Consider the following 27,869-nt stretch of genomic DNA (forward strand, 5'->3'; position numbering starts at 1 on the left):
AGAAGGTCAGACAGGCCCAGGCTCTCGCGGTCCAACACACCAGCCGCAGGACCGCTGACCGCCGAAGTGTTCGATGATCGCAGGCTTTCCGAGCAAGTGGGTGAGTGGGAATCTTCAGTGTCCTGAACAGCCCCAGCCGGCTGTGGCGGCGGAGCATGAGCGAGCCGCCCCCTCCCCCGGGCAGCCCCGGGACTGGGTGGGCTGGCGTGTGGCGGCGAGGCCGCACCGGGCCGTCAGATGGTCTGGTAATGCTGCCGCAGCCGGGCCTGCAGGAATTCGTAGGTCAGGTTGTGTCGAGTGATGATCCCAACGATCTAGGACAAGGAGGAAAAGACCCCTGTCACCTGCAGAGCAAACGTGCTGGGGCAGGAACGGAAGCGGACACGGCTGGCCCGGTGCATCACCGTAAGCAGGGGCGACAGAGGCCCGGCCTGCAGAGTGCTGGGACAGACGTGACAAGCCGGTCACGCTGTGCGCTGCGAGACTCTCCAGTTTCCAGGCGACAGGGAGATCGACAGGTTAACTAGGGCTCGTCACCTGGAGGCTAATGGGACAAATTCAGCTCCGAGAGAAGTTTTAGTTGGGCCAGCTAAACTCTGAGTTTGCAACAGGACACACGCTCACTAGCCTTGGTTCCCACCACCCGCCGCTGGCTATAAGCACGTGTGCAAGAGACACAGCCCGAAGCGGGCTCCCGGGCGGCCGAGGCCCTGCGACCCCGAAACCCCACAACCCCGCCGCGGCTCATAAATACCAGGTCTCAGCACCACCTGAGTCCTTGTGATAAGTGACTTATAACAGTACACATGTACTTCTTCCTCCCAGCTCCTGGCGTAAAGCTCTAAAAGCTTGGAATTAAGCGATAAGAGTAGGAAGAACGTCCTTTACTGTTCATAACTTGCCCCTTTCAGCTCTGCCTGAGCTTATGTGCATGACAAACTGTGAGAAAGGCCCTAAGAATGGAGCCCCCATCCCGCAGCCCCCATCTGTGGGCAGGGAAGGGCCACAGGCTGACTCAATCAGCATGGCCATGATGTGATCGATCACGTGTACGTGCATGGTAAAGCCCCCGACGACGTTCCTCAACTACGGGGTGCAGGGAACACGGATGGTGCCAGGAGGGTGGGGTACCGGAGGGGGGCGGGGAAGCCTGGCGCCCCTCCTGCACACCTGCCCCCGCATCTCCGCCTTCTGGCTGTTCCTGGGTCACATCCTTTCGTGGTTCCCAATCATCTGGTAAGTAAACTGATTGCCTGAGTTCTAGGAGCACAGGGTCATGGGAATCTCCAAAGTACAGCCACCTGGCCAGAAACCCAGGGGACAAGCTGGACTATGGACTGGCATCTGAAGTGGCGGGGGGGGGGGGAGGGCAGTCATGTGGGGCTGAGGCCCTAATGCGCGGGGCCTGATGCCATCCCCAGGCAGATGGGGTCAGAAGGGAGGAAGGCTGTGGGACGTCTCGCCGGCGTGCGGACAAACAGCTCTTCATGGCTGCAGCCGCCGCCGCTCACGTCTCACTGACGAAAGGAAGCGTGTTAGAACCGCCCGTGCGCTGGTGTTTCAAGGAACAGTCCACCCCACGGCAACCACGCCCACAGAAGAGCAGGCTGGGCCGGGCCAGCATTCTGCCCGAGGACCCCACCCATAGAGCTCTCCTGTCCCGGAGGGCAACTTGGCGATGGACATCAAAAGCCTCAAGAGAGTGATCGGCAGTGACGTTTAACTCTGTGGTCCCTAGCAGGGGACGGCTGGATAAGCGACTGGACAGCCGGCCACGGGGATGCAGTCGAGCCCACGGAAATACCATAAGTGAGCGTTTCCTGCCACGGACAGATCTGAGCCACGAAGGTACTAAACAGTACAGGCGGTGGTGACGCGCTCACTAAGATGGCACGTAAATCTCTACTTGTAGGTGCAGAGGGAAAAAGACAAAGGAGCTACCTTGGGAAGACAGAATGGCCACCTCTGTAAAAATAAGAGGTTGGTATTCATTTGTTCATATTTTGCTTCTCTATTTTTTTAATAACCAAACAATAACTGTGTAACAAGAAAAAGAATGGAGTTCGGAGAAAAAAAAAAAAAAAGGAAAGTCTGCAGCACTGATTACTAATTGTAGGCGGTTGGATCTTCTAAAAGACCCTAAGCAATGTTTTTTTATACTTTCTAAGCATTTTGCTTGAAATTCTCTTATTTAATGTCATAAATCCCCAGAACGGGTGGGGAGCGGACCCTAGCTCCAGGAGGCGCAGGCCTGATGGAGAGTAAAGAAGAGGAACCTTGGGGACAACTGTCCTATGCTCTTCTGCAGCAGCAGTGACCATGGCGACACCTGCCGGCCACAGGAGGCAGCGGGTACAGGTCCTCCAAGGGCGGCAAAAGAGCTTTTAGTCCGAGAAACCCTGCTGGTTGGGAAGCCTGACTCACAGGCAGCGGGGACAGGGTTCTTTCTGGAAGGCCGGCGTGGCTGTGGGCACAGCCGGCAGTCGGACTCACCTCTCCCACAGCATTCACCACGGGCAGGTGCCGCAGGCCCATCGTCCTGAACAGGTTGAAGACTTGGGAGACGTGGGTGTTAGGTGAAACTGTGAAGGGCGAGGGGTTCATGTATGGGGTGACATCCTGCAGAAGAGACCACACAAGTCACCTGCGGCCACCTGCACCCTAGCCAGGATGAGGCGTGAACAGGCAGAGGAGGGCCCCGCCCCAGAGGCACAGCCCTGCTCACCACAATCATGCGCGGGTTTAGCAGCGTCAGGTCCAGGTCGTGGATGTCGGGGTACCGCGGGTAATCCTCGGCCATCTCGGCGTAGGAAAGGCGCGGCTGGCTGGCGCTCTGCAATCCCAGGGGAGACAGGTCCTTGCACCCAGGACGGCCACCGGCAGGGGCACACTTACAGCCCCTCCCCCTCTACGTCCACACCACTGGCCACGGAGCCACCTGGCGCGAGGCGGTGCGGAACTAGGGGCTCTGCCGTGAGAAGCCCTGGTCTGGAGCCAGTTCCTAGCCACGCCTCGCTGTGCCCCCCTCAGTGAATCTCCTAATCTCTCTCTGACTCGGCTTCTCCTTGTCGGTAAAACGGACCTGGCTTGTCCCGGAATCTGAGTGGGAGAAGAACTAATAGGTCTTAGGTTGACGTGTGTCCCTCAGAAGATGTGTGTTGAGTCCTAACCCCTGCTAGCTGTGCACATGGCCACGTGGGAAACGGGGGCTCTGCGGACGTGAGCAAGTTCAGATGAGGTCAGACTGCACTAGGGTGGGCCCTAGGACCAATGACTGGTGTCCTTCTAAGAAGAAAAGAGGACACAGAGCAAGAAAACCACGTGACAACAGAGGCAGAGACTGGAGGGACCTGTCTAAGGTCAAGTAGTGCCCGGGCTGGCTGGCAGCCTCCACAGACGAGGAAGGCAAGGAGCCATCCTCCCTTGGAGCCTCCGGAGATCAAGGCCCTGCTGACCTGTGCACTTGGTAGTATGACCCTGAGGATTGTGAAAAGATTTCTGTTGTTTGCAGCCTCTGGGTTTGTGGCAATTAGTTGGACAAAGCAGCTTTGTCATCCCGAGTCTCTGGCATCCCGAGTCTCCTGGATTTCCCCTTCACCCTCACTGGGCACCTGGACGGCCACCCGGGAACAAGAGCTGAGCCAGGAGAGTCCTTCGGGGAAGTAAGTCTCTGCACAACCTTTTCAGGTTCCCTCTAAAGGGGGTGAAGTGTGTGGGGAGGAGTGGATCTTCAGGTCACTATAGGGACCACTTTGAACAACACACCCACCCTCCTCATCTCTACAAAAACCAAATGAAAGGAAATTAAAAGAAAATTACGAAAGAATGGGAAGAAATTTTTTCTTAAAAAAAACCTTTAAAAAAGTTCACTTATACTAGAAATCAAAGTGTAGAAACTATATTAAAAGTCTATAGGTGGGAAACTGGGTGGCTCAGTTGGTTAAGTGTCTGTCTTTGGCTCAGGTCATAATCCCAAGGTCTTGGGATCAAGTCCCACATCGGGCTCCTTGATCGGTGGGGAGCCTGCTTCTTCCTCTGCCTGATGCTCCCTTGCATGTGTTCTCTCTCTCTGACAAATAAATAAAATCTTAAAAAAAAAAAAAGCCACTTAAAAAAATAAAAAATAAATAAAAGTCTATAGGCTTGGGGCGCCTGGGTGGCTCAGCAGGTTAGGCATCTGCCTTCAGCTCAGGCCATGATCTAGGGGTCCTGGGATCAAGCCCTTTCAGGCTCTATGAGCTCCATGGGGAGCCTGCTTCAACCTCTCCCTCTGCCCCTTCTCTTTCTTACAAATAAATAAAATCTTAAAAAAAAAAAGTCTCCAGGCCAAAAGAACACTTGACAAACAGTGCATAGACTAAGGGGAGGGTGACGGGGGCGTCCCCCCACCGTAGTGTCCCCCGAGAGGCACTGAGCACAGCAGGGGGCCGTGGGGTTGCACACGCCGCAGCAGAGCCAGCCGCCGGCACACGGGCTCCCTGAGAACTAGCTCTCTCGGCACCCCCGAGGCACTGGGGCTGTGCTCCTACCACCCTCGTGCCTTCCAGAATCCCGGCGCAGAGCAGAGAGACTCACTGATTGACTTTCCGAGTAGCAAACGCCTCGGACGAGCAGGGTGACGAGCTGCGACCGCAGGATCAGGCCGTGGAAGGTCAGAGGGCGGAAGCGCTCCTCCATGGTCCAGTCTTCGCTCGGGGACTGGTCAGGGTATAGGTTGGGGTAGGGAGTGTATCTGTTACGTAGAAACCAGACGCTGCCTAGCACACCCTCAGCAGGATTGCTTCTCGCTTCCCCCCCACTGCCCCAAGAGACTCCCCAAGTCCCCGGAAGCTTGGGGGCTGCCTCCGAGCAGCGAGCAGCGCGCTGGCCCTCCGTGAGCGGCAGGGGGCGCAGGGCGGGGGGGGGGGCACAGCGGGGGGTGCGCTCTCACCTCCGCTCCAGCATCTGCTGCAGGAGGTCCTCCTTCTCGGCCGGCTCCTCGGAGGGGAGGTGCTCGTCACACACATTTCGCAGCTCACTCGATGGGTACGACTTCATGGACTGGCTCCGTCGGCGCTGCTCGCCAGCCCGGGTCAGGATGCTGGATTTCTGGGCGTAGGGATGGGTGACAGGGACAGGGGTTTCTACCGGGCACGCCACCACGGCATCTACGAGGCTTAAGGATTCGGGTGGCAGTGGAGTTGAGCGTTACCAACATAGGAAGTGCAAGGCGTCTTCACGGTGGCTCGGGGCTTGGGGCGGAAGGGCTGCTCTCTGAACGTCAGGGCCTGTAGATCCCACGGGTTCTGCCTGCCCAACTTCCCTACTCCTTTAGTATGGGAACAGCCCCTCACTCTCCAGGGGGAGCCGCTCTCCTACGCCGTGGCATGGAGGGATTGATAATGCATGTGCCCTGGCCCCCAAAGCCACAGGGGCTCATAGCCGGAGTGAGGGACTCTGCCCACACCTGGATTTCAACTCAGGAGCAAGGGCTAGTGCCCCTGCCTCCCAACACCCTCCAGGCAGACTGCGCGCCGCCTGCACACCCGGCGGGCCGCCTCTGATCCTCCAGCTCTCCTGTCGGTCCTGCAGCTTCCAGCCGATTTCTTTTTGTCTTAAGTAGGCCAAAGTCCACTTCTGTCCCAGGCAACCTTAGAAACCTCCTGATACCACTTACACGCCATAAGAAATGGTGATTAAAACAAAAAACCCATTTGCGTGCTTGCTGGGGTGAGACAGGACACATGTCCTGACGGCCTAACGACGTCCACACTCGCTATCGTGTCTACACTCCCTGCCACACAGAACAAAGAGGCAGATTCTCCCTGAGAGTCCACCAGTGCCCCCATCTGTGGGGTACGGCAGGCGCTAGGTCTGCGCATGCGTCAAAGAGCGGCTTATTTCTCGCCCACCGTTCCTCTCGGGCTGCTGTACCTTGAACTTGATGTTGTTACTGATGAGCTGGTTGCCCTTCATGAACTCTTTCTCGTTGCCACGGTTCTCCGTGACCACCGGGAAGGCATGGTGGACCGTGGTACGCAGGATGCTGACCAGAGACTGGATGCGGGTGTGCGGGTACACGTAGGTCAGGTTGGGCTCCATGATGTCACTGGCTCTCAGCCTGGGGGACGGAGGGAAGCCATCCCGCCTCACGAGAGAGCCCGCGGCATCCCAAGAGTGAGCCCTGACTCCCCCGTGCGGCCCGGACAACCACTTCTGAGCCAGCTCAAATGGTTCTTGACCACACACATTCCTCTGTACTTCTAGCCTTGTGCAAATGCCCTTCCCCATGCCTGTGACGCCCTTCCCCGCTCTGCCAAACTAGTGGGCCTTTCCTCAGCTCAATATGAGATGTCCCCTCACCACAAGCCCCATCTACCTGCCCGGGTGATTAGCCATCATCTCCTCAGCCCTCCATGGCACGTTCCTCATATTACCACTGAACTCCTAATGATACTACTAAAATTAAGAAAAAAGTTTGGGCCGTCCCTTTAAACCAGGTGGCAACCACAGGTCCCAGGTCAAACCTGGCCTCTCCCACTCACTTACGTGTCACCTCCGGCTCCGTCGCGCTGCAGCGACCGAGCGGAGGAAGTGAAATGGCAGCCAGGTAGTCCAGAACGCTACAAATATTTACCATCCACCCCCTTACAGAAGTTTGCTGATCCCTCTGTTGGACCACAAGGGCCTTGTGGGGTCCCCACAGAGAGGAGCCCCAAACCATTTGTGGGCTGACAGATAAACTGGCGATCATGCCCAGAAAAATCCCTGATGACATGACATTTCACGGGGCATGCATGAGGCAGGCTGGTTCTCATTCATGGGGCTTAGCAGACCCCCGGCAGAAACGTGCAGTCAGAACACCCTGACTGAGTCCTCCTTTCAGGTCCCACCAGAAGGCCACAGGAGCCACACCAAACGATGCAGAAACCACACCGAACCCGCCTCCGCCCCCCAGTTCCCCTAGCCACTTCTGTAGCTATCTACCGGTTCACTGGACTCCCACCCCAGAATCTTCGTCACCACTCCCACCCTGATGCACACGGCCCTCAGAGCCCAAGATCATAAACTCTGAAACTAGAAGAGAAGAGAAGAACAGCATGGTCTCACTTGTCCATTTCCGCCTCCGTCTCCCATTCCAGGAGTGGGACCCCTCGCAAGCCCACATGGATATCATAAATGCCCTTGTTGAAAAAGTCCCCTGTCCATTTGGCCACCTGAAACACAAAACAAAGACTCGAAAAGAAGCTGGGGGGGGGGTGCACTTGGCCCTGCACTGGAGACAGGCCTGGAAGGGGAGCACTCACCATCAGCGTGATCATAATGGGGAGCCCGTAAGTAATCTCGTTGGTAGATTCGATGAGGATGACCGTGAGACTGATGGTCATGCGGACCACCCCGCCTAGGAAAGCTGCGGCACCGATCAGGGCGAAGGTCCCCGAGTAGATGTGGCCCAAGCCGATGTAGCTGGGCAAGAAAGAAGCCGAGACCGCGGCTTGGAATCACAAGGTTCGTACACTTGTGTCCATGCACACCCGGGCATGCTCACACGCACACACGCGCACGCTTACCTTTTAAGCACATTGGCAACTAAACGTCCAAAAGCAGCTCCACAAAGCAGGGAAGGCACAAAAAGGCCACTTGGAACCGAAATGCCGTAGGTCCAACACGCAAGCAGGAAATAGAGGGTGAAGAACAGGGCCAGAGTGACGGGGCTAAAAGTACCTGCGACGCAAGAACCCACGTGAGTCCACCGCCAGACACCCCCAAGGCCCGCCGGGCTGCCCTGGCCCCTTCCAGGTCCTTCCACACCCCACCGGTTCAGCTCCAACACCGGAGGCAGACACTCCAGCCTTGTCTGGGTTGCTAGCACAACGGAAAAGTCCTATTTTGCTCCGAACTGAGGGTAAGCCTGGCTGTGTCTGTAGGCCAACAGCAGGGGCAGAGGAATCATCATCTGTTCCCTGCAGAAAAAAGATCGATGACCCCAAGAACAGGCAGGCTCACAGATACTCACTGTCCTGGTGGAAAAGCTGAAGGATGGCAGACTCCTGGGGATTGAAGAAGAGTGTGGCCATGTCGTTGTAGGTCTCGTTGGGACAAAAGAAGGTTTTGATACTTGAGTTGACATCTTCTGATGTGACCTAAGACACAGGAATCAGAAAGTCAGTATGAGGTCCGTACGAAGTCAGTATACTGACCACGGCGCTCAAAGTCTCGGAACAGGAGGTCTCCAGTGAGGTCGAGGAAGGGTGATTTGCAAACTTTACCCAGAAACGAAACAGGTGGCAAAGAATCAATCTCTAGCTAAAGCGGCCAACTGTGATACTATATTGTTTATGCTCTGAGAATGAAAGAATCCGGACGAGGGCTCTTGAACTGCAATGAAATTCACCACGGATCCGGCTCTGCCTCCTCTCGCGGTGCTCAATTTTCTAAGTGCTACTGCTCGAAGCCTGGCCCGAGAGCCTCACGCACGGTGAGATGCAGATGGGGACTGTTGGATGGAGACGCCAAGGGAAGCAGGGCAGTGCCCCCTCCTGGAGGAACCTGGGAGAGAGGAGCAGCCAAACGAGCAACGTGTGTGGCTCAGGAACGAGGCGACCGCGGAACGACCCATGCACGCGGTGTTTCCCAGACTGTGTCGGGAGGAATCCCAGTCCCGAGGGCTCCCTGGAAAGAGTCCTGCAGCCGAACGTGCTGAGATGCATCCCAGCCCTTGCCGGAGATCAGAGAACCGGCTGAAGGCAGAGCAGAGGCTCCAGCATCGGGCGGACGTGCCTCGGACTCGGCGACCGTGGAAGCGGAATCCCATCCCAGGAAGCTTCAGCTCTCTCCCCTATGACACGCGAGTAATGCCGACCTCATCGTGTGTACCACCTGCTGAGATCACGGTCAAGACCTCGCTGTGGGGAGCGCCTGGGTGGCTTCGTGGGTTACGTGTCTGCTTTCAGCTCAGGTCATGATCTTGGGATCCTGGGATCAAGGCCCGCATTGTCAGGCTCCCTGCTCAGAGGGAGCCTGCTTCTCCCTCTCCCTCTGCTGCTCTCTCTCTCAAATAAGTAAATGAATAACATCTTAAAGAAAAAAAAAAAAGACCTTACTTTTCCTCCATTTTCTCCCGTATAAGACGGAGATAATAATACCAGCCTATGGCGGTGGTTAAGGACTCAATGAAGTCACGTCCGTGAGGTGCTTAGTGGCACAGCGGGCACACGACCTACATCCAAACACCTGTAACACGGACGGAACTGTAAGCGCCCTCTGTGGGCCTGTACTAGAGCAACTCACTCAATCCTGGCTAACCCATTCGACCACAGGATTCTCCTCCACTCGTCTGTGACTCATAGGTACCAATGTTCCGCAGGACGAGTTTGGAAGACACCGCTCTGGTAACGAGGTAGCCTCGGGACCACCGAGTAACAGGGGTTGCTGCACATTTTCTATAAAGAGCCACTTCGTAAATATTTTAGACTTTGTAAGCCATACAGTGTCTGTTGCACCTTCTTTTTTTACCTTAAACATTCTTTAAAAATGTGAGAGCCATTCTTAGCTCGGGGGTTACAAAGACAAGCAGATGCCAAAGGCCAATCTGGCCCGCGGGTGGCAGGCCGCCGAGCCCTGATCTAACCCATGCTGCCGTTCGTGGATGTTTCTGGGGATGCCAAAGGGGCGGCCATCCAAGACGAAGCCCCCAATGAGGCCCCGAGGGATAGGAGCAGCTACTCAGGACAAGAGGAAGACCGGGTACTTCAGGGACACTCCCGAGGCTCTACCCTAGAGGCCAGAACCATGCCTCTGGCTGACCACATGCAGCTCTAGGGTCCACAGGCTTGGACCAAAAAAATTACAGGGCAGAATGAGCTCCAGTGCCTCCCTCGCTGCCTCTGCTCTTTCAGGGAAAGGTTCCAGGAAACACTATACACTCCTAAGAAGAGAGAAGGAGAAATGGAAAAAGAACGTAAGCCAGTAAATGACCTAAACCCAGTAAGAAAGAACCAGGAGATGCCAGAAGAGCCGGCTCGCCGATCACCCCAAGGCAGACGTTCCCTTCTCCCCGTCTTAAGGGTGATGCTCACAACCGTGAGAGTGAGGCTGGGGGGCACCTTTCGGGCTTGAAGAGGTAGAAGAGTCAACTGGGGCTCGTCGAGGAAGCGACGGTCCGCTTCCTGAGCTCGGCCCCAATTAATTATGCTCAACAGAAAGAGAGAGAAAGAGAGAGTTCCGCTCTGTGACGGCCGTGAGTCTACGTAAGAGTGAAAATGAGCACGCACACCCTCTCTTCTGGGAAAGGCTCCTTCGGGCTCCTCTCTCAGCAGTCTGACACAGGGGCGAGGCAACGCACAGCTATTAGCAATAGGCAGAGGCAGGTCACCCATTTCTGGATTCTCCCTCTCTGGGGTCTAGGACACGGGCAGCAGGTGCACAGGGTTACCTGGAGCTGGAATGAGTCATTACCGATTTGACTCGAAGCAGACATCTGTCGGCATTCCCCTAACACCATCGAGGCCAGAAACACCACCACGGTGGTTACCACGGACACCAGGAGGCTCTCCAAGACTCTAGAAAGCAAAGCACAGCTGTTACCATACAAGGGAAAAAAGACACCCCAGCCTCAGGAACTAAAAACACAACCCTGTCTACTCTGACCCTCTTCTCCCCCAAGAGCACACACACACACAGCAGCCCCGAGCCAGTCAGGACCCGTGCAGAATTTGTCAGTGACTCGCTCCATTCTAGCAATTTGCAAGTCAACAGTGGGTGGCCAGGAACGTGGGTGGCTACATCCACGGCATCTCTCTCTGAGGAACAAAACGGCCTTCCGCTTTAGGTCCCAGGCCTCGAGTCGCATCGACCCTTCTGACTTCGTCATGTGTCCTCATGGCTGGGAGGCAAACAGCACCCCTGATATGAAGGAAGCTCAGACAACCTTTTGGCCCGTCTGGCAAATGGAGGAGATCTACAACCCTCTCTCCATTTTTAGTCTTAGACATGAAATCAAAGCTGGCGTAGGAAGTAGAATCCGTTCCTACAAGTGCCTTCCTCGGGAGAGACAGCCTGGCCCACACGAAGCTCAGGGAGCCACGGCAGGCTGGGGGAGGCGAGCAGGTACCTGACGAGCTTAGGTTTCGGGTGCACGTTTCGCATACGGTACTTTGCAAGCCTCTTGTTCAGACAGTTGAATGTGGCTCCCAGGAGGCCCCCAATGACCCCCATCACGACGAAGAAACCCAAATCCATAGCTGTCCAGAGATGACATTTTTTATCAGAGTCAGAGCACTGAGAGAAGGGGCAAGGGAGGGAGAGAGAAAAACCAGAGTGCCCATGAGAACAGGAAGGGACAGAAGCAGAGAAGCCAGAAATATAGCAGCGAGCCCACTTTCCATCTCCTCGAGCCAATACAGAGCCGGACGCCTGCCCACACCGAGCACGGAGCACGCACAGGAGACTCCTAGGGCAGAGAGACCCACTAGAAGCTCTGCCGACCCTTCCGACCACCGCGCTCTGCTACTTTACTTAAAAACAATTTTCAGGTTGTAAAGTAAAAACAAAAACAAGAAAACCCGCCCAAAACTATGGGAGGATGAAACATACCTTAAACTCCCCGAAGTTCAGCAATCCGGGCAGCTGGAAGGAACCCCAACTTCCAAACTGAATCCCAGAACGGAAGAAGTTGAGGGTGAAGGTGGCAGACATGGAACAGAAGAGCTGGGAGAGAGGGGACAGACGGGGAACACTCAGGGGGGACAGGACCTACCTTCTCCCAGGCGTGGCCCCAGAAACCCTCCCCCCCACCCAGAAACCCACACCCCCGGGTCTGGACACAGAGCCCTGGTCACCACTGCCCTGAGCCCACCTCGGGTGCGAAGAGTGTGAGACGGGCTGTGAGAAGTTCGCACTAGCTTATTGCTAAAGTCTACGGTTTGGAGATTGTGTGTCTAGAGCAAAGGAATTTCTTTCTTTCTTTTTAAATTTATTTATTTGACAGAGATCACAAGTAGGTAGAGAGGCAGGCAGAGAGAGAGGGGGAAGCAGGCTCCCTGCTGAGCAGAGAGCTTGATGCGGGGCTCGATCCCAGGACCCTGAGACCATGACCTGAGCCAAAGGTAGAGGCTTTAACCCACTGAGCCACCCAGGTGCCCCTAGAGCAAAGGAATTTCTAATAAAGCCAACCCTCCTGGTCTCCTCAAAACGACAGGGGACCGCACCAAGTCAGATATGACCACTTTAGTTCTGGGGGGAGGTGGATTGACTAAATTTAGGAGATATTTTCAATAAAAGTCCTCCTTACCACTTTCCACGTGAGCCCCTGGTTCCAGAAGGACGAGCCCTCTTCCAGACTGAACAGGGTACCCCCGATAGGGGCCCCGAATGCTGCAGCAACTCCAGCAGCCGCCCCGGCAGACACAAAGTCCCGCTTGTCTCTGTGGGGAGAACAGAGCAGTGATTTACCCAAAACAGTTCTCCGACCCCGAAAAGCAGGTCTTCGCTTCCTTGCCCACCAACACCATGTATCGTGACCCACGAACGGTCAGGGCTTACGGAGGCCAGGTGTCCGGTGAGGCAGACTCCCCAGCAAATATGGCTTCCCTAAGAGCGAAACCCCTGCCTTAGTCAGACGGCTCCCTGACATCGGGCCACTCTGAACGCGGGATCTCTGCCACCGGCTGAGGCGGCAGAGCCCAGACTTCCCTCAGTCCCTGCCGAGCCACACTCTCACCAGATCTCTCTCCCAGAAAGCCACAGCAACAGTGAAAATGTCAGGAGCGGCTAACGGTGACCCGCAGGAATCCCGACAGGAGACGGGAGAAGGTGGACGACTCTGAACCTTGGCCCGAAGGCCAAGAAGGGTGTGCACGTCAGTGACCCGCACGAATCCCACAGGGCGAGAAAGTACCCAGAAGAGCACCTTCCAACCCAGAAAGGCGGCGGACCAAGTACATTATTTTGGAATATAAAACACATTCTTGATGATAGGCCTGTGGACTTCCCTGGTCGTGTTTTCACTACCGGATCGTGTCTTCTTTGTTGCCTGAGATGGTTCTAGGCCTCGTGTCACAACAAAACAGAAGCCCTGAAGCCAGCCTGGCCCTCGTGCTTACTTTCAGAAGCATCCCAACCCCCCTCCATTCCGACAGGTGGGTTCTGCACGCAGCCTGCCCAGCAGGGCAGCCCGGGAGCCAGCTACGGAGACCGCAGTGGGCGCCAAGTAGGCAGCAAACGAACTGGGTTGGGTTTCCATACCTGTCGCTTCGGAAGTAGGGGAAGTTAAACTGGATCTTCCGTAAGGACATGCTCTGAAACTAGACGGAGAGAAAACAAAGTGAGGGTCGGGGGGGAGGGTGGGCACAGGGACCACAGCTGCAGGAATCCCAGGCGCCAGAAAGTTCCCTTTGCTTGGGGACACTCAGGCAGATGTGTTGCAAGAAGGAAGAGGCCAGAACTGCAACGTGGGGGGAAAAAGATGTTACTTCTGGAAGGAACTTCCTTTCCTGCCCCCCCAGACTTCTAGGATCTTTGGAAATCACGGTTCACGTTCGGCACACAGTCAGCAAGACAGAGAAAGGGGAACGGCTGAGCGGAGGGAGGAACCGAAAGCAGCTGCAGAAATGAAGCAGGCTCTGCTCGGGGCCACGCTCAGTACGGAAGGGGCGCAAAGAGCCGGCTTCGAGGGAGCCCGGCGAGTGCTCAGCTGCTGCCCTGTCCTCACCCGGCCTCCTTCCGCCTCTCAGCTCACCCCTGGGAGGCCGGGGCCTGAGGTAAAGGAGGGGAAGCAGTAGCAAGAGAGAGACCAACAGACGCGCTCTGGACGAGAGTCTTCTCTCCCGTGCGGCGACGACCCGCAGCCACAGTGACTCCCTCCCCTCAGAGCACGAGAGCGAACCGTCTCGTCTCCAAGGGGCGGTTCAAAGAACAGAGACAACCTTGCAGCTGGGGAGTCTGAGAAACCCTTAAGAAGGGGGGCTCTGGGGTCCCGAGCCAGTTCTAAGCCTCGGTTTCCTCAACGGAGGATGGGGAGAACGAGGACAAGCAAACCTTGCAGAGGGTTTTAAAGAAGAAAGAAGCTGGGATGCGGAGAGTCTGGCCCAGACAGCATGTCGGCAGACAGCAGTCTGGTGCTACCGCAAATGGCCTTGCTATAGACCTGGGCCTGGAACCATCTCGCTCGGTGCTCCCAGTCCCTTGGGGTTTGGCCGCGAGGTGGTGATCCACGACCGCCTGATGGGCCGGTGCTCAGCTCTGGCTGCGGGCGCACCGGCTGACTTCCATTTGAACAGACTTTCTCTCCGTGCCATCGCTGCTCTGAGTACTCGGCAGGGCCTTGTGAAAACCCCCGGGTACCAGTTGCCCCTCTCTGCTGGGTGATGGGACAGTTTCACATCCACCCAAACGGACATCAGCTTCCATGGCCATGTTAGATGCTCCCAGGGGATGTTACAAACTCAACCACCTACAGGGCCCTGCCCAGGGGCACCCTGCTGAGGGCTGTGTCCTCGCAGCCCATCAGCTCTTACCTGAGGGAGGCCGGCTCCCACCACTGCTCCACTGTGGATCATGGGGCCTTCCTTCCCCACAAAGAGCCCTGGGAACAGGTGGAAAAGGGGACGACCATCAGTCAGCACAGAAAGCTCTCTTGGTTAGGAGACCTTTGCTAGGCAGACCTTTCTCTCGACAACTGTATAGCAGAGGTGAGTATACGTGACTTCGTAAGACAAAGAGTCAAATTCTCATCAAATCAGAAAAAGTATTCCTTAATATAAGCAGTCAGAAAGCTACAGCCTGGGGGCCAAGACAGGCTCAATGCCTGTTTCTACTGCCCGAGCACGAAGAATGGTTTTTACATTCTCACGTAGATCTATTTCAAATGGTTATACATGTATAAGTCCCTACATCCTGTCTCCCATTCTGCCTCTTGGCCCATCAAGCCTAAAACATTTGCTGTTTGGTTGTTTACACAAAAACCTTGCCGACCTTACTAAAAGCCAAATCCACAAACCAACTAACGGGTCTTTCCATTTCAAAACTAAGTGTCTGTGAGTCGGGTTATCTCTGGCCGGTAACTTACAGGGTCTACATTTTAAAAAGACCCATCCACAAAGACTGCAGGGATCCGTCTGTTTGAGGGCAGGCCCTTCAAATCCAAATCTACTTAATTTGCACACACAGCACTTCTTGTCACAGAAAGACCCTCCTCACCTCCAGCCACACTGAACAGCACTCCAAAGACTTTGCAGAGCAGGGTCCGGAGACGGACAATTCCGGGCACCTTCACACCATTCAGATAGCATTTGATTTCAGGGATCCCGGAACCTGCTGCCACTGGCTGACGGGGGAGAGAAGGATGCCCGTGAACTCGAAATCCACCGGCTCTGGGGCTTACCTGCAACAACCCCGCCGACGAGGGAGAACCGACCTTCTTCCCGAGCGGTGTCAGCATCACCTGGTGGGCCTGTTAACACAGATGCTGGGCCCCACCCTGGGTGTCTGACCCAGCTGCATCCCTGTCAAGTGCCGGGGCTTCTGCAGCCCCCGGGGGCCTTGGCATCTACCCTGGCACTCCACTTTTCCAGGGAGTCTGATCTCATTCACTTGAGCTGGGTAGCAGCCATTTTTAAAGGCTAGTTTTAAAGTATTTTAAAGTCACTTAGAGTCATTTTTGAAGTTGCCCAGGTGATTCTAATGTGCTGCTGAGGCTGAGAACCCCCCTCCTAAGGGGGACTTTTCCTCTGTCCTCTCACCAGAGGCGGAAACCTTTACTTTCACAAATAGCTCGAGGAGCGAGGGAGAGGCCACTTTCTGTAGGAATCTACATCCCAAGCCTAATTCAGGTTCCTGACATTCCAGAAGGGGAGATGGAGGAACCCCAAATCTCATCAGCCAAAAGGCAACACCCACACCGCCTCACCTCGATCAGGACAAGAATGCTTGCCAAGAAGACGAAGGTCAAGTTGAAACCCAAGAGCTCAAGGAGGGAAAGGGCCAGGCAGCCTTTCTGGCTGCATTCCTCCACCGCTACAGAACCGGGGTTAAGGAAAACACGCTCGCCGGTCAGGGGCATTCCTACCATCACTGGTAGGAAATGGTGTGGCGTCTCTTCTTAAAACATATTGGCTGCTTCCTGCACATCTTCCTGCTCTCCATATGTAAACTTAAAAGACAAAAACAAAAACAAAAACCCTGAGGGGCACCTTGTGGTTCAGTTGGGTGAGCATCAGTCACGACTCTTGATTTCGGCTCAGGTCATGATCTTCGGGTTCTGAGATCGGGCCCGGCATCCGCTCCACGTTCAGCGGCGAGTCTGCTTAAGGGTCTCACTCTCTCCCCACCCCCACCTCAAATAAATAAATCCCCCCTCCACTAAATAAATCTTAAAACAACAACAACAACAAAAAAACCCTGTCTTGAGAGATCTTCTACATCAGAAACCACTTTCTAAATTTATTTTTATTTTTATAAATATTTCATTTTGAAATAATCTCTACACACCCAACGTGGGGCTTGAACTCACAATCCCAAGATAAAGAGTCGGATGCTCCATCGGCTGAGCCAGCCGGGTGCCCAGGAACTATTTTTAAATTATGAAATACGGATGTGGGGAACACAAAGGCGAAAGAAATGTAGAAAAAATTAAATCTTACAACTCGGCTCGGCAAACACTTAAGGCAGGCAGCGTGACCTTCCTCAGGCCACTCGACTGCACCGATGTTAATGCTTTGCTAGAGGCAAAAGGCAACCTTAGCTGGACGGTAGCCTCACCTCCAAGATCCTGTAAATCGTTAAGTCGTCTTTAGCAAATTAAAATCCCCTTGGAAACTTCCTTTATCTCTACCAGTCCTCCCCAAGATACAGGTTACGATCATCCTCCAAGCACACGGCCCACTGATGGCCATCCGAAGGGAGTCAGGACTCGGGCTTCGCCAGGCAGTACTAAATCACCTTATCTTAACAGCAGCTAGCCCCTCAACGTCCTGCAAACCTTGCTTCCCCAATTCCTAACACTAACCCTAACCCCTAACCTAACCTAACCTAACACTATCCCTAAACCCTCCCAATTTAAAAGTATATAATCAATCACTCCTCACAATCTTGGTACAACTCTTTCTGCCCACAGGCCTTGTCCCTGTACTGTAATAAAACCACTTCTTTTGTACCAAAAACGTCTCAAGAATCCTTTCTCACCATTTGCCCCCGGACCCCAACATTTCAAATCAACACCTCAAATATCACAAAAAACAACAAACAGCCTTCCCTCCACATCCCTCACATTGACAAATCTTGGTGTCATGCCGTATTTGCTCCAGGTTTTAAAAATTAAAATGTTAGATACCATTTAAAAAAAAAGAATCCTGTTTCTTTCTCTCTCTCCCCTGGGAAAAACCACTAACCTGAAATTATTGTGTCTCTTTTTTTAAATTTTATTTTTAAGTAATCTCTATACCCAAAATGGGGCTTAAACCCACAACCCAGATATCAAGAGTTGCAGGCTCGACCAGCTGAGCCAGCCAGGTGCCCCATTCCCTGTGTATCTTTAGATGCAGCCATTTGTTGGGGCGCCTGGGTGGCTCAGTGGGTTAAAGCCTCTGCCTTCGGCTCAGGTCATGATCCCAGGGTCCTGGGATCGAGCCCCGCATCGGGCTCTCTGCTCAGCAGGGAGCCTGCATCCTCCTCTCTCTGTCTCTGCCTGCCTCTCTGCCTACTTGTGATCCCTGTCTGTCAAATAAATAAATAAAAAATCTTAAAAAAAAAAAGATTTATAGATGCAGCCATTTGTTGTATGTGTTTCTAAAATGAAAATAATGTGATTGCACTTTATGCACAATTCTACACTTCCCTTTTTCCTCTCCTTCAACACTGAGTTGTTTTTTTTTTTTAATTTTATTTATTTATTTGACAGACAGAGATCACAAGTAAGCAGAGAGGCAGGCAGAGAGAGAGGAGGAAGCAGGCTCCCTGCTGAGCAGAGAGCCCGATGTGGGGCTCGGTCCCAGGACGCTGGGATCATGACCTGAGCCGAAGGCCGTGGCTTAACCCACTGAGCCACCCAGGCGCCCCCAACACTGAGTTTTTGAAAATTTGCCATGTTGATAAACACAGCCCTGGTCCATTCATTTTAACTTCTGCATAAAATTATACCCTATGAACACATAATTTTTCCGTTCTCCCGTTTGGTGTGATTTCACCTTCCTGCAATCACAGAGCTGTAATGAACACTTTTGCATATGTCCAAGGTCCGCATGAGAAAGAGGGACTTAGGAGTCAGGGGAGGTGTCCCTTGCTACCTCTTTAATTTGCATCTCTTTGGTTAATGGTGAGGGGAGCCCTTTTCTACAGGTTTATTTACTGACCATTCCGTTTTCCTTTTCTGAGAATTGCCTGTTCATACCCTCCGCTCATTTTGCTATTGGGCTGTTTGGGCTTTTTTCTTTTTGAGCTGCACTTCTTCTGGTGTTCTTTTTTTTTTTTTTTTTTTTTAATTTTTTTTTTTTTCTTCTGGTGTTCTAAATACTAATTATTTGTCTCTTAAATGCAGTGAGTAGCCTCTTCTAGGCTGTGGATTTGTTTTCCACTTTCTTTATGGTGTTTTACCGTCGTGGTTTGGGGTTTTTTTGTTTGTATGAAAAACAAACTTACCTTGACATGGTCAAGGTTATTGATCTATTCCCTTTCACTTTGTGCATCCTGGAGTTTTAAGAAACTATTCCCTACTCTTGACATCACATATTAGAGTTTTCTTTTGCCTATTTACATCTTCAATCCATCTGGAATTAATTTACGGTGCGAAGTAGGAATCGTATTTTTCCCGATGAATATCCAATGTCCCAGTGTCTTTTATTATGTCCGTCTCTTCCTCACTGACTTACAATATTAACTCTGACATCCACCCTACTTCTCTGTATGTATGAACCAATTTCTGCTCCTGTTATCTTCCACTGGCCTAACTGGGAATTCCTGCACCCATAGGAACTGGTTTCAATGACTATATCTTAAATTACGACACTGAGTAGGGTCAAGTGCCATGCTTATTGAAAACTGTCTCGGGGCACCTGGGTGGCTCAGTGGGTTAAATTCTCTGCCTTCGGCTCAGGTCATGATCCCAGAGTCCTGGGATCGAGCCCCACATCGGGCTCTCTGCTCAGCAGGGAGCCTGCTTCCTCCCCTCTCTCTGCCTGCCTCTCTGCCTACTTGTGATCTCTGTCTGTCAAATAAATAAAAACAAACAAAAAAAACCCTGTCTCAACTACTTGGGCCCTTTACTCTTTCCAACAAATTTAGGAAGAGAATTTTCCAGTTCCATGAAAAAGTCTACTGGAGTGTTGATTGGGACTACAGCGAACTTATAGATGATTGGGAAGAACAGGCATCTTTGTGGCACTTATGTCTTACCAACCCACTACGAGGTTCTCTTAAAGTCTTCCTGTTGTGTCCTTCGGTGATAAATAAAAACTTAAGCCAAATGGCTAATGAATAGCTCTTCTCTAGATCGTGTCTCCTATTCTCCAGACAAGAAAACAGGGTCAGAAACTGCTGACACGTGGGAACACCAAGAGCCATGGAAAGGATACATGTCTGTACCACTCCGAACTTGAGCTGGGTGAAGAGGCGGACGAAGAAGTCCACAAAGAGACCCACCTGTGAAGAGAAGGCAAACCGTCACTCAGTTTTCCCCCCTGTGGCACATGCGTTTCACCCCAAAGCTGTGAGCTCCCCGGCCTTTCCCGGCTGGCCCACGTACCCACGCACCAAGAGGCAACAAGCGCTAGTCCTGCTAGTTGCTGACGTGCCAGGAGATTCCCTGCCAGCCTGGCCCTACCGCCCCTCCAGAGGACAAAAGAAGGGCGCACACGCAGCTAAGCTGAGAGAAGGGGAGTAAAACAAAGGGAAAGGCTGCAGGAAAAGATGTGAAGTCCAGGAAGACCGTCCTGTGACTAGAGAAATCACCCAGACCTGGGTGAGGGGCTGCTCAGCATTTTCCGGAGGCAGTTTCAGAAGAATTCCAGTAACATCTTCAGCAATTCTTAGCTGAATAAGCATATAACTTAGGATATTACTTTGAAAAACACCCTTTACTCAGGTGTATATGGCTTTTGCATATTTGTTATTACTTTTTTTAAGTCACTATTTTGATTTGCCGCCAACGGTTACCCTGGTAAGGCAGAGAAAACCACTCATAGTCCAGCAGTCTAGTTAAGCCCCAAGTCTTTGCTCTGGGCTTCACGGGGAACTGGAAAGGCTTGTTATTTGGTGGATTCAGGATCAAAGGCTTCAAGCCTCTGGCCTTCCCTCAAGCCAATGCCCTGAGGCTTTTAAACACTGAAGCAATAGGTTGTGACAGATCGAAGGATAAGAGAGCCAGCAGGAAAAGGGGCTGGTTGCTAAGTTATAAAGGCAAATCTGTCTTCCAGCAGCAAGAGGGGACGTGAAAGGATGTGAGAGGACGTGAGGGGACGTGAGGGGACTGGAGAAGTTGCTAGCATTGGTAAACAGCAGTTCAAAGGAGTGTGATAGGAAAGTAGCAGAAAGACTAACAAGTAGATGGCTCGTGATTATGCCTATTACAGGGAAATTTCCAACCAGAAACATATATAGCAAAACAGACACCTTGAAATTTCAATATAACAGTTAAATCAACCCAAGTTCTCCCCATAATAGAATGTTACCAAAGAGGCCTTCTGAATGCCCTTTGTCTTTACTAGAAAAAAATGTTCCGTGGACCTCTGAATTTACTGCAGCAAAAATTTAACAAATGCTAGGAAAATAAAAACTGGTCAGCCTTTGTGGCTAGATTATACTAAATACGGGCTTATATCCTATGAGTATATCATGCAGAGTCAAGATTGAAACTTGTAGTCAGTTCCGGTGAGATAAACAGGCCGCTGCTTAAAATATATATGACCTAGGGGTGCCTGGGTGGCTCAGTGGGTTAAGCCTCTGCCTTCAGCTCAGGTCATGGTCTCAGGGTCCTGGGATCGAGCCCCACATCAGGCTCTCTGCTCCGCGGGGAGCCTGCTTCCCCCCTCTCTCTGCCTGCCTCTCTGCCTACTTGTGATCTCTGTCTGTCAAATAAATAAATAAAACCTTTAAAAAAACCGTTTGTGTCCCCGCCCCCCAAATTCATCTGCTGAAATTCTAACCCCTACTGGGATGGCATTACAAGGTGGGGCCTTTTAGGAGGTGATTCAGTCCTGAGCATGGAGCCCTCGTGAAAAAGATCACTGGCTTCATGAAACACCCAGAGAGCTCTTGCCCCCTTCTCCCCTGTGAGGACACAGCCAGGAGCCAGGAAGCAGGCCCTCACCGGACAGTGATCTGTGGGCACCCTGACCTTGAGCTTCCGGCTTCCAGGACTGGAAAAAATAAACATCTGTTGTTTAAGCCCCCGGCCAGTCTATGGCATTTTTATTAGAGCAGCCCGAACGGACGAAAGCAGCCCACCTGGACACTGTAATGATAGAAATCAGACGTGACAGATTATCATTCTGACCGGCTGCTGACTTTTCCAGTTTCTCTTCCCCAATTTTAAGTGTGGTTAGGTCAGCAGTTAGGATTCCAGGCCTCGTGCTACTACACAGTCTGGCAGTGTTTCATTATCTTTTCTTGTCTGTGATTCATCTGTGAGCAAACTGACTCCAGAACCCTGTGCATTCGGGCACATTCCTCTACCCACAGCCGCCAGCTCCACCTTTTAGATAAAACGAGCAGCGCGCCGGACAGAAGCCCAGGACAGCACAATAAATTCACTGAGATTGATGGTGTCCTGCTTACTGGCATGCCACACTAAAGGAAAGGGTGTAATGGCTGGTTTTGTTCCACTGTTTTGCTTTTTTCCCTACAGTGACCTCAATTTCCATGCAGTGCTCCCCTGACTACGTTGTCCGCCTGACGACCATACCATATCCTAAGAACTCGGTCCTGTCCGAGCCTTGGAGTGCTTTAAAGAACACCAGCGTTGTAGGATTCACTTTCATAAAGCGAAAGCAAGAGAAGTGCCAAAAACAGTGTCAGGATTATTATTTGGGGGGAGAAAAAAGGCAGTCTCGGTTATTGGGACAAATGACCGTCCCTCTGACCCACCACGCCCCCATCCCGCCCACCAGGCCCCCCGTGCCCCGCCTGCTCACCAGCCCAGTGCAGACTCCAATGGCAAACACCATCATCCACTTCACCGCCTCATACCTGCGACCTTTCTGTTCACACAGGGAAAGACAGACTCAGTTTCTGATATGGTTTTGTCAGCAGCAGGGAAGTAGCGAGTCGTGGCCAACCAGTTTCAGGCTAAATTTCACAGAGACAGCAAGCCTGGTAGTGGTGGCTGGTATGACAGGTGCTTTGCTTTCCCAGGAGGATGAGCTCTGAGAGCCCAGGCCAGGTGCACTGAAGTGGGTGCTTTGGTTGGCAGAGGTCTGAGGAAAGGGGCTGAAAGCCATGGGGTAAAGCCATCTACGGGGACATTTCGATGGGAAAGGGAAGCCACCGTAAGATCCATCCAGTCCCAAGAGATCAATAAGCGACTCACCTTATTATCCATGGTCTCCAAAACTTCCAGGTAAGGGTCATTGATACAGCGATCATAATCCAAACTCTGGAAGAGAAACGTGAGTGAGAAGGTCGCCAGCAGGTAGGAAGAATTACAGAAACCTGGAAAGGGGTGATGTTTCAGGTTCCTGCTACTCGAAGTGTGGGTGGGCAGGGCAGTGGACCCGCAGCTCCCCGGAAGGAGCCGGGTGGAAATGCAGATTCTCGGACCTCCGGACCTGCCTCGAGGGAGTCTGCGCTTGACGCACACGAACGTTTGGGCAGCGCGGCTACAGGTTCATGCTTCGGGAAAAGCTTTCAATGACCTACCTTTCAACTTCCTCCTTCTGCAAAACCTGAAAAGACCTCCGGCTACCACCAGCGTTACCCAACTTATCCTATGACATGTACGAAAGTTTCAATTAACCGGAGCCAAGTTAATTTAGAAAATCATTTAATTGTAAGTATCTTTCGTAGTCAGCTTCCATGAGGAAGAGGTTAGTCACGAGACAAACCAACGTGGAGACTATTCTGAAAAGCAACTTTCCGTTCATGTTAGGAAGAGGCAGAGATTTCACGCGGCTCCTAAAACGACATCTCCAGCCGTGTTCCTCTGACTCTCTTCACAGAACACAGATATTCTGCAAAAAATCTGCCTGTGTGCCAGAGACATCTTGAGGAACAATTCAAAGGAACTAATTTTATTTCTTCTATGTTTTCTAAGAGAAGCAGCCGTCTGGCAACGAAGGAAAATGGTCTGCTGTGTTCTCTCCTTCCTAAACCTGTTGCTACCAACACATCAGCTGCTGAACAAACGAGACATTGGCCCGGTGGCCACACTCTGAGCATGACTTAGCAGTCAGCCGAACACAGGTGTGACATGTGACAAATTGTTCCATCTACATCTATACCCAAAGTCCAAATCCCTTTTTTAAACAGGGGCATAAGCCGGCAGCTTATGAAATCAATGATCAGACACCCAAATGTGGGAGACTATATAATAATAAGATGATTATGAAAGATCCAAAGAGACAGATGTGGCAAATATGTAAAAATTATTAAGTAAAAGAATGGGATGCCTAACACCAGAACATCAATCTTTTCTTTTTTTTAAAAATTGAATTTGACACTTTGTAAATATGTACCAAGGGACTATATGACCTGTTCTTAAAACCAGATATTGTTTCATTCTCCTTTGTGATGACTAACCCCCTTTTATTTCTGCTGTATTCTGCTCTTTGTGGGGGGGGGGGTTGGGGGGGAATAAATTAAAAAAAAAAATTTGTATAGGTGTTCTGCAGGGCTGCCCAAGATAATGAGGTTATAAATAGCATGTGGTCAAAGGGGTAAGCGGGACTGAAAGGCAACCCAAGTTCAACCAGGAAGGGCACCTCAGTGCTTACACAAGCAGCACCCACAATGGGCCTTGAGCTAGGGGAGTTGCTGTGGCCCAGAGGGAGAGGTCCTGTATTCTAAGTCCTCTGCTCTGAGGGATGCCTTTTTCTAATTCAAAAGAGCGACACAGGTTGTGACCTGCGTGAAAATACCACTATTAACAGCCCCACCCCACAGATAGAGGGTTATTGCTAATCAGACCACCTAGTATGAGAATGGATGTCAAACCGGGGATTCTAACGTCACTCAGGTAGGTGCAGTGAACTCTTAGTGAGGCAGGAAGGAGAAAGAGCACATTTTCGAGAGATTTTCAACAGAAGGGCTTTCTAGTTGATCCCTAGTCAAACCTGAGCAGACTTTTCAGAGTAAGTGTCTAGCTAAATTTGCTCTTTTTCAAAGTAAATGTTCTGAAGAAGCTCATACTTGAAGATAATTCATTGAGAAATATTAATGACTCACATGAAACATTAACCCATAAAATTTACATAAACATGCGTATCAGGTGAACGTAAATGCATTACAAATACAAGTGTACTTTAGTAAAAGGAGCGATGGAGCCTTGGGGACAGCAGGGTCAAGGGAGCAGAGAAGCCATGGTGAGCTCCAGGGAGTAGAGGAAGGTTGCCAGAAAGTTCCTGTCACACTCACACAGTCAGGGTGACATCACTGGGTTCAGTGAGGGAGTGTAAGCTGATAGCACAATATGGGGCTTATTATACTAATTCCTGCAAACCTCTCAGCTATGCGCAAGGAGACATATATTTTAGAAATATTGGAAAATACATCAGTAGATACCATGCTTTTTGATTTTGATTCATTAAAAGCATTCCCATCAGTGTAGCATGTTAAGCTATACCATGGTAGTGCAATTGGCAAATTCCAGAGTCCTAAACATTATTCTGTCAAGTAAACTGCAAGGGGAAAAAAGATGAAGGAGGAATCTACAGATTGAAAAAAAATTTTAAAGGGGGGCACCTGGTGGGCTCGGTTGGTAGAGCTTGCAACTCCTGACCTTGAGGTTGTAAGTTTGAGCCCCATGTAGAGGGTCGAGATTACTTAAAAAAAAAAAAAGTTTAAGGAAAATTTAAAAGATAATCAAACAAATGCACTGTGAGGACCTTATTGGGAACTAGAACTAAAGAGTAATAATAAATAATAATTAATAATAATTTAAAAATTACAGAACATTAAAAAATTATACGACATTTATAAGACAACTGGAAAATCTGAACACTGGATATTTAACATCAATGCGTTACTGTTAATTTCATGGGTGTAAAAATGGCATTGTGGTGTGCTAAAAAAAAATCCTCGTTCTCTAGAGATGCAAGTTAAATTATTTACGGGTGAAATGATGTGATGTGTAGAATTTTCTTCAAAATAATATGGGAAGGGGATGGGAGCCAGATGAAACAAGGTTGGGCATGAGCTGAATGAATGTTGAAACTGATGAGTATAGAGGGTTTCAATATATTATTCTATCCGTTCTTCTTTACGTTTGAAATTCTCCACGATGAAAGTTTTTTTAAAATTCCATGTTATACTAATAAATCCTAATTATAAATCCTCTATTATACTAATAAATCCACAAAATTCTACAGCAAAAGATAAAATATTAAAAAGGAAAATTAGTCTGAGTAGGTTATTGCTCTAAAATATTGAATTTTTAAAGTCTGTGTCATAGACTTTTTTTTTTTAAGGTTTTATTTATTTATTTGAGAAAGACACAGCATGAGCATGAGCAGGGGAAAGGAGGCAGAGGGAGAGGGCGAAGCAGGCTTCCTGCTAAGCAAGGAGCCCCATATAGGACTCAATCCCAGCACACTGGGATCATGACTTGAACTTAACTGACTGAGCCACCCAGGCGTCCCTCTACGTGACACTTTCAAGAAAGCACTAAACAAAGAATATTAATCACATTTCTTGGAATTGCTCAAAAAGAAGCAATTAAGGATGAAGAAGAATAGTCAAGACTAGTTCACCATATAGAAAAATCAGATTAAATCAATTGTGGCATAACAAAAGAGTATTCCTTAATTTAAAAAAAACTGCAGTAATGTGTTAGCAATAGGGACATTGTTTTCAAGTTGAGGAGAAAACATGTTAAAATAATATATGTAGCAGAATCTCGCTTCTGTTATTTAAAAAAAAACAGGAATGTAAGCATGGAAAAGGGTATTCAGTAAAGTTCATAGTTATCTTTTAGTGGGTGGGGTAATGGGTTTTTCTCTAACTTCTTTTTGTAATGGCTTAACCAGGGCCCATTTTTGTTATTTCAAAAACTGATTAAATGATAAAAAAAGCAAACTGGTTTGGTTTTACTCCAGCAGCACCGGCCTTACTAAACATACACACCTTTAGAATCCTATTCTTGAACTAGAACTACAATCCAGAGCACTTCAGAGAGGGACACCTGGGTAGCTCAGTTGGTTAAGCGTCTGCCTTCGGCTCTGGTCATGATCCCCGAGTCCCATATCCGGCACCTTGCTCAGCAGGGGAGCCTGCTTCTCCCTCTGCCTGTTCTGCCTGCAGTTCTCATGCTTCTGCTTTCTATCTGTCGCTGACAAATAAATACAACAAAATCTTAAAAAAAACAGCACTTCAGAGAGAAGCTGTTTGGGCAGGAAAACAGTCATCTGGAAAGTTCTCTAAGAAGAGAAGGAAGGTCTCCTGTCCCACAGCTGTTATGATGAGCATGACTGTCAGCTGCTTTTACCCTCAGTCTCTAGTTGTAAAAGTAAACAGTTTAAGGGCAAACATGCTCTATCGAGGTTAAGGTGCCACAGATCTATGAATGCAGAGAGACACATCAGACCCTGTTTCGGGGTCATGGTGAGAAAGGGCTTGTCAAACAGTCCCTTTCAGAAAGGAAAATTACCTCTTACCCATTCACTCCCTGGGAGAGACCGTCAAAGAGCATCCCTCCTTAGAATCCTAATGCTTCTGTCTGAAGTGACCAGCTCACTTACTGCTCCTCTTACCCCAGGCAGCAACTAAGACTCTCACCTCATAGTCTTTCCTCGGCAGGATCTCATCATCCTCTTCCTGTGTTTCTCCAAGGATGGTCTAGAAAATAGATCCACATAATGGTTAAATGGTTAAATATCAAACGGTTAAAAGTAGAAAGAGACATAAGTATTTACTGAAATTTGATTGCTAATTTCCAAACCATCTGGAACTGTTATCAAATGGGAACAAGATCTCAAAAAAACCACTTTGGGGATGGGGGTGATGTCGGCGGCTATAGTCTTCCAAGTGAGCTCTTCGTTTCTACTGATACGTTCTCTAAATAACCACTCTTGTCTTCAGGACCCGTCAAAGATCTCCCATGCCAGATAAAGGAGAAAAAAAAAAATTCAGGATCCATCGGACAATGTACTGAATCTGAAAACAGAAGGGACCTGTCAACTCTGGGACACAGCAACTCAAGTTTTCCCAGGGTGCTTTGCAGAGGGAAGCTGGATTACCAATGACCCAGAAAAGGTGAGGGATACAGTCAGAAAGGGCTGGAGAAACTAAGCCAGCCGCTGGATAAGCACCGAGTCCAGTGAAGGGGCTCATTCTGACAACGCTCGTTTCATTCAAAACTCCTTTCACATGGAAATAAAAGAAAACATGGATGGGATTAACCGGAGCGGGCCTGGATTCTCCCGCAGATTCCAGGGAGGGGTTATGAGGAAGACCCGAGACTTGGGCACGGGAAGCGAGGCAGATGCTTCGAGAGCCGAGGATGCGGTGCCCGGGCCCCGCCCGCTGCCACCTGAGGCCCCAGCTCGGCCCGGCCCCACCCCCGGCAACGCCTCTCGCCGTCCCTTGGCAACCGCCCCCTCCCCAGCTGGGCTCCGCCCGTTCCTTACCAGCTCCTCCGGGGTGCGGGTCTCACGCTCACCGCAGCAGCAGCACCACCTGCAGCAGCAGCACAGGGACCCCCTGCACCCCGCCATCTCCCTCCTTTACTGCCACTCTGGAACCCTCCGCCA

At 51.0% G+C, this 27,869-nt stretch overlaps 1 protein-coding gene across 2 annotated transcripts; it reads right to left on the reverse strand.

Annotated features, from left to right (window-relative positions):
* Positions 1-3: 3 nt before the first annotated feature.
* Positions 4-27,867, reverse strand: CLCN6 (chloride voltage-gated channel 6). Of its 2 annotated transcripts, XM_080801787.1 has the most exons (23): positions 27,747-27,867; positions 26,896-26,955; positions 22,496-22,561; positions 22,101-22,166; positions 19,545-19,611; positions 15,887-15,993; positions 15,178-15,304; positions 14,496-14,563; positions 13,225-13,283; positions 12,272-12,404; positions 11,575-11,688; positions 11,093-11,259; positions 10,415-10,541; positions 7,997-8,123; positions 7,551-7,704; positions 7,287-7,446; positions 7,090-7,196; positions 5,914-6,100; positions 4,931-5,088; positions 4,576-4,732; positions 2,726-2,833; positions 2,494-2,619; positions 4-314 (listed from the first exon to the last, which is right to left on the reverse strand). In XM_080801787.1, exons 1-23 carry the CDS (start codon positions 27,831-27,833, stop codon positions 234-236), a joined length of 2,613 nt encoding a protein of 870 aa, XP_080657913.1. In that variant the 5' UTR covers positions 27,834-27,867; the 3' UTR covers positions 4-233. The 2 variants fall into 2 exon arrangements, with proteins under 2 accessions (XP_080657913.1, XP_080657914.1); XM_080801788.1 differs by lacking the exon at positions 22,496-22,561.
* Between the last annotated feature and the right edge of the window lie 2 nt (positions 27,868-27,869).

The sequence above is a fragment of the Martes martes genome (genome assembly GCF_963455335.1).
Source record: "Martes martes genome assembly, chromosome: 4".
NCBI classification, from domain to species: Eukaryota; Metazoa; Chordata; class Mammalia; order Carnivora; family Mustelidae; genus Martes; species Martes martes.